Genomic DNA, 16,921 nt, shown 5'->3' with positions numbered 1-16,921 from the left:
TTGCGATAGTGTTCCTTTTTTATTGGAATTACTGGAAGGTGACATATTCAACTTTAAATGATACCAGGCTTGCAGCAATTTGATATATAGGAAAGGGACGAATGTTTCGTTGAAAGTTGCCACTTTTATAATGAGATCCATTGGGAATAAGTGTAATTTAACCTTAACATGAATGCTAAACGATAACGTACTGCCGACACTAGTCATGTATCACATACTATCATGCCTCCACAACACATATTTTGGACGCATACAATTTACACTATATATTATACAGTGGACAAAAGACAAAGAGCCATTATTCAGCTAACAAGTCGCAGCCCAAATTCCCTTTTTAACGATCATGTTCACATTTTGAGCAAGATCCACAAAGTACTTAAATAGGAGTTAAACAAACACTTTAGGACTATATATTCTATACTGGAAAAACAGACAAAGATCCATTCTTCATTCTGCCACAACTTGTAGCTAGAATTCCTTTCAAGATCATTTACAAATAAAGGTCATTAAAATATGAAAGTTTGCTTGAGATACACACAGTTGTTAAAGAGAAGTTGACAACACAAAAGTTTGGGACTGAATATTCTATAGTGGAAACAGACAAAGGGTCATAATTCTGCCTTTACAATCTTTACAAATACCTACACATTAAGGTCATTCCGATGTGAAAGTGTGAGCGAGATCCACACAGTAGATAAAGAGGAGTTAAAAACAATAGCTTCAGTACGTTACATGCAGACAAAGTGCCACCATTCTGACATAATTCGTCCCAGCTTAAAATCCTTTCTTTACGATCATCCATTCATTAAGGTCATTAATTGGTAGGATAAACTCGCCATTTTGTGATAACACCTGTAGGCCTTAACATAATAAGTTACAGTAAATTGGTGGCAAGAACCAACAGATCATGAACGTCGTAGAAACGTAAAAAAGGAAATACTTACTTTTTTCACATATGAAGCGTACGACTTCCTTTGTACATTGATCCAATTTTTCATATGGTGCGATGAATTGTCGTTCACTGCCAGGAAACATGTTTACTTCAATCTCAGAGCAAATGTATTTTGCACTTCCGTTATGATTGAAAGTGTCCCATTCTCCAGATGCCAACAATAAAAGATCAAGACCTTCCAATGCTGTAATGGTTCCATCACTTGTAAGATATGTTAATAGTGCTTTCTTCTCTTCATCTGTCATGTATATGTACTTCGGATTGTTCCGCAAGATAATTGCCAATTTGGATGGTGATATGTCATTGATTTGGTGTCTAAACAACGAGTTCAATGTAAGAAAAACGTGTTCTGGTACCATAACTGGGCACTGCCCGCAAGCACATATTGCCTTTCGCACCGCTGCCGTGACAAACTGTAATTTGTGAGGAAGGTTTGAAAACGTGGTAAAAATCGCATCCGATACACGTTTCCAAGAATTAAATTGTTCACAAAACACAATGTTTTTGTTCTCACACAACTGTAATGCGCTCATAAAGAAAAGTTTCCATTTATCAAGAACTGTTTCCAAATTGGGAATCCACAAATACACTCCATCGACCAATGGCGACTTGTTTCCATTCGTCACCGCCATGCTTATAGATGTATCGATGGCCTTCTCGAATGCTAAAGGCAGCGCCTCGGTCAAAAGTTTCTTATTCCAAAGAATCTCATCACTCACATATGTGTGATCCTGATCGTCAGTTGCCCATTTCAAATGGTGTCTGTTCTGGCTCAGTGCAAAGAAACCATTAACATGAAAGGGTAAGCCCGTAAGTTTTGTTCCTTCTTTTGGAAGAGGTAAAAAGCAAAATATGTGTCCTTCAACCGCAGATAATGGCTCTATCATCAGGGCGACACCTACACAGGGACTTAAACCTAGCTTCGGGCTCTGAATTAGCCTTCTGAAATCATTTGACGCATTATGAACTATATAATAGTTGACAACAAGCCACTCTGTTAACTGCGTAGCCATACGAGGTGTTTCTTCTTTAATCGTCATTTTGAAAACGCATGCCACATCTAGCTGAGAAGATGCACTCTTTATACCAGAGAAAAACGACTGTCTTCTTGCCTGTATTTCTTTTTCATCTTGAATTTGTACTCGAAAAACGTGTTCTTCGTGGCCTGACTGTGACATTTTTAACAGGTGTAAACGCACGAGTGATTTCAGGAAGATTAGAATGCTCGATGATTCAGAACTAAGACTACCAAACAACTTTTCGACTTTAGCGACATTGTACACATCCTCTGAGATTGGCGAAGCCTTTTCCCTCAGAGGAAACCAAAACATAGTTCCGCGAAAGTATCCCTTTTCTACAACGGATTTATCGAATCCGTATTTTCCTCCAACGGCACGCAAAACGTCGCTTGGGTCCATTCCTTCAATTTCATGTATTTCATCAATTTTCAATTTTGCATTAACCTTATGGGCAGGTCGTTGGGGATCGATAAGGAGCATTGTGTCGCCACTTATAACACACGGGTAGTCTGTAACGTAAATTAAGTATAACACCATCTTTGTTAGAAAGACGTATACATATAAAAATAAAAGAACCCAATGTGTGTGTTTAGAGAATGTACAGAGGCTCAAAAAAGCAGATGGGTGATGATTGTTGCATGATTTAATGATGACATTTTCTCATGCAGTGATTGTTGTATACCTGTCCCCTAGTCCCCAAGCCGATGAAACTAAATATTCTTCAACATATACATATATATGTTATGTGTCACATCAGTACTGTCATATGATTTATATTATATTCATGTTATTCAGATTTCATTGCAATAAGTAATACTATTTATTTAAAAGACAGTCGAGTTCAAAAAAAAAATTAAATGGTATTTGACATTATTTACTCGTTTTAAAATAAATCAGCACTATAATGTTTTATGTAAACTAAATAAAACTATTCCGATCACTAGTTTTAGCAACATGTATCCAGCGTACCTGTCATATGGAAAACAGATTTGAATCCTAATCCAAATCGTCCAACTTTGAGACTGTCTTCCTCCTTGACGCTGCTGTAAATCATCCGAATTCCTCGCCAGTCTTCTTCTGTGAACTCGGCGTCATTGTAAATACACAGGGCAGGTGCCTGCAATGACAAAAATGCATAAACAGATACATAATGTATTCCTTATTAAACGCCTTATACGCAGTACACGTAGGCAGACACACATTACATTAAAACAAACATCGTTCCCCGACGTACATATATTATGTGTATATACGGTGAAGTTTCTATATCATTCAATTTCTTATATCTATAGGAAAGAAGATAACTATGATCATTTTATACCAATACTTCTGAATTCAGTTAAGTATCGAGGGTTACCTATCGTGGACGATTTTTTCCGGTTTTTGTTTTTGCCCCTTTTAAAAATTATTCCACTCACACATTTCCAGGACCAGAGCAGTCCCACATGAACGTAATACCGATACACATGTGCACATATTATGTTAGTAAATTTAATTCAGATTGATCACTATAATTGCATGACTAGTACCAACACAAGTTATGTGAGCGGGCTGCAATGAAAACGTAACGAACATTATTGTCATTCAAACGCTCTGCAAATGGAGCAAGTCCGGCGATACATAAGAATTTCCCGGAAGAGTTTTACAGATCAAATGAATCAAAAATAAGTAAAAGCCGTGTAATTGTACCTTAATGACTTGAGCAAAAGTGTAATGCATTATTAATGTGACGACTTTTTTTCAATAATACGGCATGCGATTGACAAATACAAAGATTTCGCAATCTTATATTGGACTAAATGATTAGAAATGGTAGAATTGTAACAAAAATCAAGGTTACAACTGACTAACGATCGTTGAACGGAGAGGCTAAATTCAATTTATTTGCATGTAAATTAGCAACACAATTATCTTACATGATTGTCCGCCTATATCTTCGAGCCTTTTTAAGCCGTAGCAATATATATGCTTAATTTTTGTGTTAATATTTTGTTTTCTTTTTTTCTCCAAAATTAAATGCTAGCTAAAACAAGCCTGCACCCTTGTTTAAGCAAATAATATGCGTCATGTTTCAGTTAAGCCATTCAATTAAAGAAACTGAACAGACTATGAATGTCACTGCCGTGCAAGAAATACCGCCGCATGACGCTTTGTCGGAGGGCATTGCTCGTTGCACTTGAAGGACAAGAATTAACAAAACGGCACTGATTTTGAAACTATGAAAGCGACAGTAATAACTTTCGGGTTTATCTACATATGAAATTTCAAATTGATACATGTAATAGTTTTTATACAGATATTCCCTAGACACAATTTAAATGTAAGAATATACAAAGGCCAATAACCTTTAACTTATATAAGGAAGAGGTATGTATATTATTCAATGCAGTGTCCCCTTTTGGTGTCTATCATCCCGTGAAGTTTGAGAATTTCGAAGTTTCTGAGGTTCTTCCGTGCGTGCATTATGTGAAGTCACGGACTCTATCACAGCACCAATACCTATTTGCATACTATGCGGACGAAATCTGGGACAAATTTTGAATTACAGCTGAATTTTACAGCCATTTATTTTTTACTTAAAGAGTTTAAATTTTAGTGTGGTCTTTTACTGTGGAGAGAAGCCGAACTACCCAGAGGAACCACCAACTGTCCGGTATGTACACCACCACCGACATCCACATGCACCGGGTCGCCTAGATAAAAAGCGTAACCGGACAGCCTCTTCCCAAAATGTTTAAAGTTGAAACCTTGAGTTATGCACCGGACAAACAAATCTAACCGCCGGACGGTCAGACAGTCCGAATCTAGTATGTACCTTATCCAAGTACTCTAAACGCCTTACCACTTTGCTGTGCGGTGGATTATAAAGGATATTTACAACAAGTTCAGATAATACGAATATTTTCTTTAATCGGCCGTGTATTCTTAATAAAACACAAGAAACAGTACATATCAAATGGTTCCAAACCTGAAAAAATTTCGTAAACTCTGGAGATTGTTCCGTCAAATCTCTATTGATCCGTCGGCATTCAAGCATAATCTTCAACTCGGACGCACCCGCGTCATCGGCATTTTGAATCAATTCCTAAAAATAAGAAAAGCGACATTTTGAATCAATTCCTTAAAACCAGAAAAGCGAAATTTTAAATATTCCTCAAAATCAGAAAAGCGACACTAAGAATCAATTCCTTAAAATCAGAAAAGCAACATTTTGAATGAATTCTTATAAATCAGAAAAGCAACATTTTGAATAAATTTCTCTAAATTAGTAAAGCCCCACAACCAATCAATTCAATTAAGTGCCTACCGTTATTCGTTACAGATGAACAGATATCATTATATAATGTTTTGACCATCTTTATAAAGTTGCCCTCAACACCGAATTTAGTTAAGACGCTAAACATCATGTTCCATTCTATTGTTTCAAATCAATAAATCTGTTTTGAATAAATCCCTGCTTATCAAGACTGATGATGTTTTGGTAAAACAATCTGTAATCGCTGAGCTAAAACTCTAAAAAAAAAATGTAATCTGTGTTTCAAACTCATTTCAATTTCATCGTTTGACTTTAAGGTTAATCACAAATAACGTGAAAATAACGAATAGTATTTAATATAGTGCAATATAAACACGAATTAATAAATATAATGCTAGTGTGGGCCCTTACTTTGAGAATCTGTCCACCGTCTGGGTATTCCGAGAGAATGCCTCTAAGCTGTTTGATAAGGGGCGGCTGCTCCATACATGAGAAGTCTGGCCTTCGCTTTCTTGGCCCTCCGCTCGAAGAAGCTTTAAAATAATGAGATAATATAAAGGCTTGGCAAAGGTATTCATCGGATTTTTCACATCTATTTTTTTAATACAAATGCATAATTTGGAATTTGAGCGTTAAATAAACCACCTTCAACACGTATTATAAACACAATGTTCCATTTTAATAGAACCAAGAATAATTTGTAATATTACACAAAAGCTGATAAGTAAAATACTTTAAGAATTGAAGGGAAAATATGCAATTACGACAGACATGCGTGTTTTCAGACTATCGTTTAGATGCCCCTGAATAATAACAACCTCAAAATATGTTATGTTGTATTTACACTCATTTAATAACGAAACAATAGGTAATTGCATTAATATACTTATACTAGATTTACTACATTAAACCTACCCATTGTTTACGATTCTAGTGTTTGTGGTATGGTAATAAGCTCACGAAGTTCATTCTGGAAAATAAAAGCAACATGGCTACATAAAACATGACAAAGACACACGGCAAACCCAGTTGGTGATGGGTAAGCTTGTGTAAACTAGTTTAAACAAATACAATAACAGTGCATTTTCGTTTGTGCTGAGCAATTTAATACTTAAAACTAGATATCAGTCGGCAAAACGCCGACCATGTTCTTACGAATGCTGATGCAGAATATATATGTTCAGTGTATAGAAAGAATTGATTATTTCGTGTCATGACTATCTTACTCTTCGTAAGACAATAATTTTTGTATGACATGCTATTTGGCGTAGGTGCATATTTGACTGCTTTAAAATTGCGATGACAGCGAAATTTCATATTTGGGGATAACAACAAAGATGCTAACGCAATTGTTTAGATCTTAGATTTATACAAAACAACACAGCAACAATATTTGTTTCATGACCATTTTCCATGACCGACAGGTCATCAAGTCATCATTATACATAAAATAAGTTCGAGTTTTGTACGCACCAATTAAGGTTACTCCATACAATTTCAAGCAGATCTAACTAAGGTTAATTAAAATAGAAGAAAAACTGTTAAATTCAACATCAGGCTTGTTCTGCCAGAGATCATGCTTTCGTCTGTATTCTATATTCTTAAAAAAGGATGTTAGTATCTCTAAAAACCATTCCCAAGTGTTTTACTTGATTTGTATGTTCCATCAAGGACGTAGACGTATAATTTAAAGTATCAGCAAATATTTCGATACCTAATATATTTTACCTTTTCAAAGATACAACCTCGATAACCTTAAACTTATAATCAATAAGTGTTCCGTTTTGAAACACTTCATTGCATAATGGAACACTTGAATCAAATCATTTGATTAAACATTATCGAATGACGCAACAATGGATAGCGGACACTTGATTGGGGGATTATTATCGACCGTCCTTTGTTGTTGATTTTGCTATTCAACCTATTGAGGGTAATCTTATATATTTATTGGAAAAACAATCGATCACATTTTGCATGCTGTTAAATATCATTTATTTATAATAATATCCTACGATTCCTTCATAGCACAGCTCTACTTTCTACCATCGATCGCTAGCTCGCACAGGAACATTATAATTTACAAAGCATTGCATAGACAATTACGTGGAATTAATTCATTTATAATATATACATTTATTAAAATGATGTATCGCTTATATTGAATTTTGGACCACCTTGGGTTTAGTAAATAGCGATCTTCGGAAACAGTGTCTATAGCCATGTATCCACCTAGCCCATAAATACTGACCAGAACCAAGCGACTTTTGCATAATTACACTTACAGAAGTGAGAACGAATTAAAATCAAAGCGCTGAAGGCAATGAATGTGTTCGCTATTGCAATATCTTAGAAGCAACTCAGTTTTCAAACTTATGTTATAGCTTTTTATATCGCAAGTTTAAAATGAACATTACCCATTCAAATTTTAAAGAGTGTGTCCTAAAGCACAGGTCGAAATGTGAGTGACTGTTTATCCTCATATTTATGTCATAGAGATAACTTAGACAAAATAACAACAATGTCTTTATTTTCACAATTGGTCGCTGCACTGGCAACCATCTTCAGAATTGTGGTTGCCTTGCTAAAGAATAACAAGCATCTAATCATGTACATGTTGTGATATGTGTATCTAATACTTAATCTATTTTCTTCAAATTATTGAGAAACAGTTTTGCGCACATGACAGACTTTTTATGCAGCATTAAGCCCCGTTTTCCTTGAAAGCAGCCAATATGTACAGATTTCAATGATAAACTTACCAATGTCATCGTACAAGCTGATTTAAACACTAGAATGGCCAATATGTCCCACAAGCTATTAAACCGATTGTTTACATAATTACAGGCTGTCGTCTGCTGCTGTGTACCAGTTAAGTATAAACAGAAACGCTTTAAGCATTTGTCGTCTGCTAAATTTGACTGGAGTTATCCACACAGGCAGTCATGGGTTACGGGCCCTATCGTAGCTAAGGCATACTGATTTCCAAAATTGCGTCTGCATTATTTGTTAGCTTCGCTCACAAATAAAAACGGCCCAATGCTGTTTTCGTATGATCGATCTTTATCTTATAATATGTTTCATTATATCATATAATGAACTTCAAAGTGTTATGCAGGTAATTATCGAATTAACGATCACCGTCTATGTCATTGAACAATTAATTAACGCTCGATTGGTCATTGTCGGCTCGGGTACTACTTACATGTACCCCGGGTACTCTTAAGTATGCTTAAATGTACCCCGGGTACGCTAAATATACTAAAACGTACACGGCAAATTTAGACTATACCCGAATTTTATTCCCGCCAAAAATCCGATGTCGTAAAACGCGCTACGGAATATGAAACCAAATTCTTTTTTATCAAAACCTACCTCAACATGCTTTTTGGAGTATGTATTTCGATAATATAGAGGCCATTTTATAAAATACGGACATAAATATGAACATAATTAATTTGAAAAAAAAAGCCGACAACGACCAATTTAGCGTTAGAATTCCCGTGTAGGTTTTAGTATATTTTCCGTACCCGAGGTACATTTAAGTATACATAAGAGTACCCGAGGTACATTTAAATTACTGTTTTAAGATGACAATGTTAATTTGATTGAATTGAATTAAGATCTTTGATGTTCAGATGTTTGATATTTCATTTTCTATGATGTTGGCATTATATTTGATGATTATAGTTATTTGTGTTGTTTGTCATGTGCAAATATCATTTATAAATGATGCTTATTATGACCTTTGAAGTTTCTTCTTGTACTTTATATAAATGTGAAATTTATACAAGTCATAAAAGTCTCAAGTACATTTTTGTTAAGTTTATTAAATGAATGTTATTAAAAAAATAAGATGGATAAACCGCTGTTTACGGTACCTCGCAAAGAATGTCGATAACTTTTTGGTAGCCAGTGTGACCCCTGATATGTATCTAAAGTTCCGATTTATTTAAATTGCAAATTTTCAGCATTTCACATGAACATTTAAATGAATATTTACTGGAAATATAGACACGCATTAAAACAATACATATTTCATCTATTCACTCACATGTGTATCTATTAGTGTCGTTATATATATGCAAAATCGTTTAGATAAAAAATATAACGTTTACTTTTTCGATACACGCCTCCAGTTGATTTGTACTCACATTTTGAACATCGGGCGCTTACACGAGAATTTTACTACAATTCTACTAGTACCGGAATCGATAGTGCGCATGCCTTTTATAGTTACAGCAGTCCTTCGTGTATATTTAATTCATAACGGTTTAACTACTTTTACTATTGCCCGCCCGCGAACAAATATTTATCAACCAACCTTTTGTATACATACTACAGAGCTCCAGATAAGGTTTTGTGAAATTCTTAAATTACTACCAGATTTTCAAAAAGAATTCTTAACTCTGAAATTTTATTCTTAACGTTACTACTAAGTTTTGGAAAATAATTCTTATTTTTTCTAAATGACCTAAAAATAAACAATAATGGTCATTTTCATGTAAAAAAACACAAAATAAACATACTAGCAACTTTATTTATACGAGTTCAACAGTGTCTTTTCAGTATTATACAATTTTATTTTTCAAATACCTTCATATGCCCAAACTGTGGTTAGATTGCATGCCTTAGATGAATTTTTACATATTTCACAATTAAAACGGGTCTCCCCTTCAATCTTTTCAACGATTAGCCACGGGACTTGTCCCTTCCACTCGTTCAATGTTGTTTTTTTGTGTTTAAGTTGGACCCGTCGTGTCGCGTTTTTGTTTAGCTTTTCCGACTGTGTCGGCAACTGAACATACAACATCGTAAAAGATCTTTTCTATAATGTCTTTCTTAACATTTAACTTCGGCTCACTTTGCGTACAATATGTTAAAAGCGTGTTTTTGGACGCTTTGCAGTTTTTTAAGGACGTTCTCTGGGCGCCGCCATTGTTTTTTGACAGATAGACTGTATACGCCGCTTTTATTGGAAAAAATGCGCTTTGTTAAACAAACCCGATAACCATTCTATATAAAAACCGCAAAAAATCTTTAATACGCGAAAAAACTCAATAAAAATCGATACGAACCGATGAAAAAATAATATTCGTAACTTGATTTTGTAATTCTTAATGGTACGACAAGATTTTAAAATAAATACGTAACGGACTTGAAAATAATTCGTAATTACGAAAATACGACCCTTATCTGGAGCTCTGATACTAACCGTATAAGCCGCCAATATGCCCCTTTAAATATGTGTGTATACACGCGGTTACCAAGTATCGAAGATTAATTTCCGCATGCATTAACGGATATGCTTTACTTTACCACAGCCTTTTTGTATCAAAGCTCATGTTCGTTGCCGTTAACTTCCGTAATGACACATGGAAGTTTATATACCATTGAAAGTATGTGCTTAGTCAATTATGCAGATCGATAAGTTAAGCTCGTAATTATATATAGTTAACAGACATAACCAGATACACTGGGAAACGCTAACATAAACATACAGTTCACATAATTTGCAGACGTACACTTTTTTAACAGCATTACATTAATGTATATTTTCCGCATTTACATAATAAACAAAATGCAATGAGATTAGTGTAAGAGTGAATATGGCAAACTGTTCAGAACGATATAAAAGTGAATTAACATAAATTATAACTATAAATAACGAGTTCAAAAGAAGGCATATACCTTATATACACTTTTCACAAACAATTTATTTCCCAAACACATAGCCCCGCTATAATGTGTGTCTAAGTCATAAAACAATATCAACTATAATGTATGGAATACTACGGCATACACAACTATGTCCATAGTTTTAATCTAAACAACTTAAACACATCTACATGCATAAAGACAGTACCTTTGATCCAACGTTTCCTCACATTTTAAAACATCGACTGTCTACCAAGCAATGTGTTTCAGCAGAATGAGCATATCGCTACGGCGTGATCACAATGACCTTTATTTTTCAAAAATCGACATATCGTGCCAACGATTTTTGAAAAATCAGCTCACTGCAATGCTCATGCGCGTTGTATATGTCGGTAAATATCTATACATAGCTAATGTTTATATTGACATATATGCACCGACTTAAAATAAAAATTGAATTGAATTGAATTGTATTCAATAGGACCAAAGTATTTAACGTCAATGAATTATTAAAGGGACAATAGCAACTATAGGTTTAACATTGGTTATTTTTCGTTTATGGAGAAACGGGTTAACATCATATTGTATATTTTTTAATACAGACACAAAACATCCGTGTACAGAAATATATGCGAAATATATGAGTACATATAATAAGTGCGTTATTGAGCAACAACTGTTCAAGTATTCGCCTTCAGACAAAGGAACACCATTTATACAGACAAAAGCACGTGGCACAACTGTAATGAGTTAAAAGCTTTATGACAATACCTTTAAAATGCTTGGAACAAGTACTTTGCAATATTGTGTTTTAATAACGTGAGCTCAATACTTTATTTAATTAATTTAGAGCGTGGTCAGGAGAAATATTATTACTTTTCATGCAGATGTAAGGAGTGTACATGCGTTTCTCATCTTACGAAAAGTTTACACTTTATATAAAATGTGATTTCAAATTTCACTTTAAACCAAGCGCACGTTATAAATTGTGATGATTTATGCAATTTTATACAACGTGAATATGGTGTAAATAGAACCATTACTTATATGAGGTTTGATACAAGTATGAATTGAACATCTAGCACAGCTACTTTAATCCTTAGTTTCTATGATTATTATATACTATGCATGCTTTAAGCATAACATATATCAGAACAAGTGTAAGGCTGCTGTATGTAATAATTCAACCCGAGCTTGCAATAGTCTACCGACATGCCCGTATCGGCCCGAACATAGGTGAATAACTCTAACGCGATCAGGGTCGTACACTAACAATATATGGGTGTGCCCATTTACCGTGACCGACAGACCATCTGTTTATCAGAATACACAAAATGAGAACGAATCATGTACTTAAGTACGCATGTAATGCTTTTCAATACAAATCAATCATACACTATTTAAAATAGAAGTTAACAATTACTCAAACAAGAAGAACATATGGTCACATCATTTGTCAGAATTATATTTATTTGTACATTAATACAATATTTTCTTTGTGAGATATCCATTAATATTATATTATTTCTTAATAAACATTATCTGCTGTATATTTTGCACCGTATAGCATGCATACTTATGTATATAAAGAGCGTTTACCATAATTACCAAATTGCAAGTAAACTAGTAAGCTGACTTACAATAATAGAATGTATCATAGTATGATGATGTGTTCGAAAGTGCCATTAAATATGGCCATCATCGGTCAGGTCTTAATGTGTCGCAAAAAACGTTGTTTGAATGTTTGAATTTGCTACTGATACCCAACAATCTTGCCTCTCATTAAACTGGAGAAAAGATGACCTAACGTGGGCAATACCAAAAACTTTTAAATTAAATAATGTATATTACATTTTCCAATATTAAGTTTTGATGACCTTCAACTGCAAACCAATTTTGTAAATACCTAAAACACTGCATGACATATAAGAAATTTAAATTAAATCTATTGATAACACATTATAGAATGTCACAGCAGGGGAGTATATAATGTTTTTCATGTCTGAATATAAACCAAAAAACGAATATTGCGCAGGACCGGACAATCAATGCTTTATCAGCGTTGTCAACTATTCCATTATATAAAACTAGGACCGTGATTGAGTTTATTGTATCAGATTAAAAAAGCAGACATTAAAGTTCTACCCTCATTCACAGATCACTAGCTACCGAGATATAGGTAAGACTGGCGGTAAATGTGTACGTTTTTATTTACCGAAAATATGGATATGTATTAAACTGGTACAAACGAAATTGTAGACGTGGTAATGGAATACTACGGCATATACAAACATGTGCATGGATTTAATGCCAACAACAAACTTAACACATCTAAAAAAACAAGAGCACCGCCTTGCGGGTGCAGACCGCTCATCTATTTTCTTTTTAAAAGGTGAAGGGACTCTCAATTTCAATCACAAAGGAGGGAGGAGTGGAGTGAAGAGGGGTGTATAGTGTGGGGTGTGGACATTTATTACATTTTATTCCAAAAATGTGATAAAAGATATGCAAAAAAAAAAAATCGGTGGGGGTGGGGGGGGGGGATTCTTGGGTGCGATGGTTGGACGGTATTTCAAAAATAAAATAATAAAAATAAATATTTGTTTTTTAACTGTTTCAAAAAAAAAATTGGCGGGGGAAGGGGGTTGGTTGGGGGGGGGGGGGTATAGTGCGAGGGTGTGGTGGTCATTTGTGAGATGATCTTGAAAAAAAAATTAGGGGGGGAATTCGGGGGGGGGGGCACGGGGGATGGTTTGGGTGGAGTCTATTGTGGTATGTCAGGTAAGAGTAGTTTTGTCAAAGTATCAATCAAATCTAATCATAAATAAAGAAGTAATGGCAATTATAGCAAAATTTACTAATTTGACCTTGAGAGTCAAGGTCATTCAAAGGTCAAGGTAAAATTTAACTTGCCAGGTACAGTAAACTCATGATAGCATGAAAGTATTTGAAGTTTGAAAGCAATAGCCTTGATACTTTAGAAGTAAAGTGGATCAAAACACAAAATTTAACCATATATTCAAAGTTACTAAGTCAAAAAAGGGCCATAATTCCGTAAAAATGACAACCAGAGTTATGCAACTTGTCCTTTTACTGTACCCTTATGATAGTTTGCGAGTGTTCCAAGTATGAAAGCAATATCTATGATACTTTAGGGGTAAAGTGGACCAAAACACAAAACTTAACCAAATTTTCAATTTTCTAAGTATAAAGTGCCCATAATTCCGTCCAAATGCCAGTCAGAGTTACATAACTTTGCCTGCACAGTCCCCTTATGATAGTTAATAAGTGTTGCAAGTATGAAAGCAATAGCTTTGATACTGTAGGAATAAAGTGGACCTAAACACAAAACTTAACCAAATTTTCAATTTTCTAAGTATAATAAGGGCACATAATTCTGTCAAAATGCCAGTCAGAGTTACATAACTTTGCCTGCACAGTCCCCTTATGATAGTTAGTAAGTGTTGCAAGTATGAAAGCAATTGCTTTGATACTTAAGGAATAAAATGGACCTAAACACAAAACTTAACCAAAATTTTCAATTTTTTAAGTATAAAAAGGGCACATAATTCTGTCAAAATGCACGCCAGAGTTATCTTACTTTGCCTGCCCAGTCCCCTCATGATAGTAAGTAAGTGTACCAAGTTTGAATGCAATAGCATTGATACTTTCTGAGAAAAGTGGACCTAAACGCAAAACTTAAACGGACGCCGACGCCAACGCCGACGCAGACGCCGACGCCAAGGTGATGACAATAGCTCATAATTTAAAAAAAATAGATGAGCTAAAAACGTACCTTTCATACAACGTTCCCTCACATTTCAACACATCGACTGCAACCATGCAATGTGTATCAGCAGAATGAACATATCGCTATGGCGTGATCACCCTGACATTCATTTTGCAAAAATCTAAATATAGCTACATCGTTTTTTGAAAACGCAGCTCATTGAACTTTCCATGCATATTTTGTACGTGAATACATTGTTAAAGGGACTTGTTCACACTTTGATAAATTGACAAAATTTAAAAAAAAATGTTTCGGATTTGCAAATTTTCATTGTAGTTGTGATATTTGCAATAAAAAACGAAATTGTTTCCATGCTCTAAAATTTCCATTAAATGCAACTTTTGACGATTTGAAAACATGAAAATTATAAAGCGTCTCAGATGCGAAACGAGTTATTTTTAGTCAGAAATTGTGAATGGGATCCCAGCTAGTATACCAGAATGCAGCATGCGCATGCGAGCTGCGCTTATTCGCTTTTGGTTTACAAACAATGCATCTGCATTTCTGTGATCGAAAATATAAAAAAGAGAAACAAAAGCCGGAGCAAGCGACATCGCTCGATTTTAATCAATCTTGGTCAACTCGCACGGCATTTCTGGTCAACTCGCACTTTTCGAAGTCAACTCGCACCCTCCAAAAAATATATAGAAATAGATGAATGATGTAATATGATCAGTAGTTTATAAGTAGTTTATAAGTAAAAATAATAGAAATTATGTCCTTTTTGAATAATCTTTATATACAGTTATCACATTTAAGGGCTCTTTTACACTTGTGGTCGGTGTTTTTCACGGGTTATATGAATGTTTGTAATAGGTGTGAAAGGTCTATATACAACTAACAATTATTAAAATGGCAAAGCATTAATCAATTAAACTAAATTGGTATGATAATTAATCAGTGATAATTTAATGTTTGTCACAAACACGGATAATGCTGTAAAGGGTGTTGTATACCGCGCACGATTCAATTAAAGTTAATTTAGCTTGTAATTAAAAAGTTTTACTTTTATAATCAGGTGTAAGTTAAATTAAAAAAAATAATTTCATAATAGATCAAAGTTTCTTAGTTATGTATATAAATCGACTAAATTAAGAAAAAGCCTTTGACTGTTTGCCTCATGATTTATTGTTCTTAAAAATAAAATTCTATGATATTTCTGATCAGTCATTGAATCTTATTGAAAGTTATTTATCTAATAGGAAACAATGTGTTAAGATAGGAAATATATGTAGTAACTATCAAGGTATCAAAAAAGGTGTTCCACAAGGTTCCATACTTGGACCTATTCTTTTCAACATATTCATTAATGACATATTTTATTTTATTAACAAAAGCCAATTATACAACTATGCAGATGACAATACTCTTTCTTACTCTAGTTCCTGTGTTACAGATTTAGTTAGTATATTAGAAACAGATAGCTTAACTCTTATAGACTGGTTCTCAAAAATCATATGCAGGCAAACCCAGAGAAATTTCAGGCAATAGCTCTTGGGAAGAAAACCCACCAGCAGATGCTGATGACACTGTTATCATTTCTGACTCAAAAACTGACTTCCAAAATAGCTTAAACATTTTCCATGATTACTGCGAGAATTGGCATTTAAAAATAAACCTCAGCAAAACTAAAATTATAATCTTCGGTGCTAGACAACTTCAAAACTTTCATTTCACACTAGGCATCCATCCCATAGACATAACTGACCGTTACCACTACCTAGGGATAACACTCTCCAGCAATGGCTCTTTCCTAAACGCAAGAAAACACCTAGCTGAACAAGCAACAAAAGCAATGCACCTATTATATATCAGAGCAAACAACGCAGAACTTCCCATAGACTTAATCCTTAAACTTTTCGACCACACAGTGCTACCAATTTTAACATATGGTTCAGAAATATTTGGTTTTGAAAACATAGACATTCTGGAGAGAGTACACAACAACTTCCTCAGAAAAATTACTAAAGCCAGAAAATCTACTCCTTTATCTTTTCTATACGGTGAACTTGGCAGGCATCCAATTGCAATCAATATTAAAACTCGTATGATCTCCTTCTGGTGTAGAACTCTTCAAGGCAAAGAACAGAAAATATCACATCAGATTTATAAGTACATGATGAACCTCCCAAACTCAAATTTTAAATGGTCAAACAAAATAAAAGAAATACTCACATCAGTTAACCAAAGTAGCATATGGGATAATCAGTTTCAAATAAACCAAATTAATATCCACCGCTTAGTTA

General features: G+C 34.4%; 1 protein-coding gene across 1 annotated transcript in view; it reads right to left on the bottom strand.

Moving 5' to 3' along the window:
* Nucleotides 1-11,172, bottom strand: part of LOC127871311 (sacsin-like) — a 28,523-nt gene extending 17,351 nt beyond the window's left edge. Inside the window, exons 1-6 of the mRNA XM_052414091.1 lie at nt 11,094-11,172; nt 6,143-6,197; nt 5,639-5,760; nt 4,940-5,056; nt 2,941-3,088; nt 945-2,480 (exon numbers count right to left, since the gene is read on the bottom strand). Of these exons, the coding sequence (XP_052270051.1) occupies nt 945-2,480; nt 2,941-3,088; nt 4,940-5,056; nt 5,639-5,760; nt 6,143-6,146 (1,927 nt within the window). The 5' untranslated portion in view covers nt 6,147-6,197; nt 11,094-11,172. The remainder of the gene's footprint in view (nt 1-944; nt 2,481-2,940; nt 3,089-4,939; nt 5,057-5,638; nt 5,761-6,142; nt 6,198-11,093) is intronic.
* Nucleotides 11,173-16,921: the final 5,749 nt, after the last annotated feature.

The sequence above is a fragment of the Dreissena polymorpha genome, chromosome 3 (genome assembly GCF_020536995.1).
Source record: "Dreissena polymorpha isolate Duluth1 chromosome 3, UMN_Dpol_1.0, whole genome shotgun sequence".
Taxonomy (NCBI): Eukaryota; Metazoa; Mollusca; class Bivalvia; order Myida; family Dreissenidae; genus Dreissena; species Dreissena polymorpha.
The sequence above is the reverse complement of the archived record's forward strand: the minus strand, read 5'-3'. Positions and strand labels throughout refer to the sequence as shown.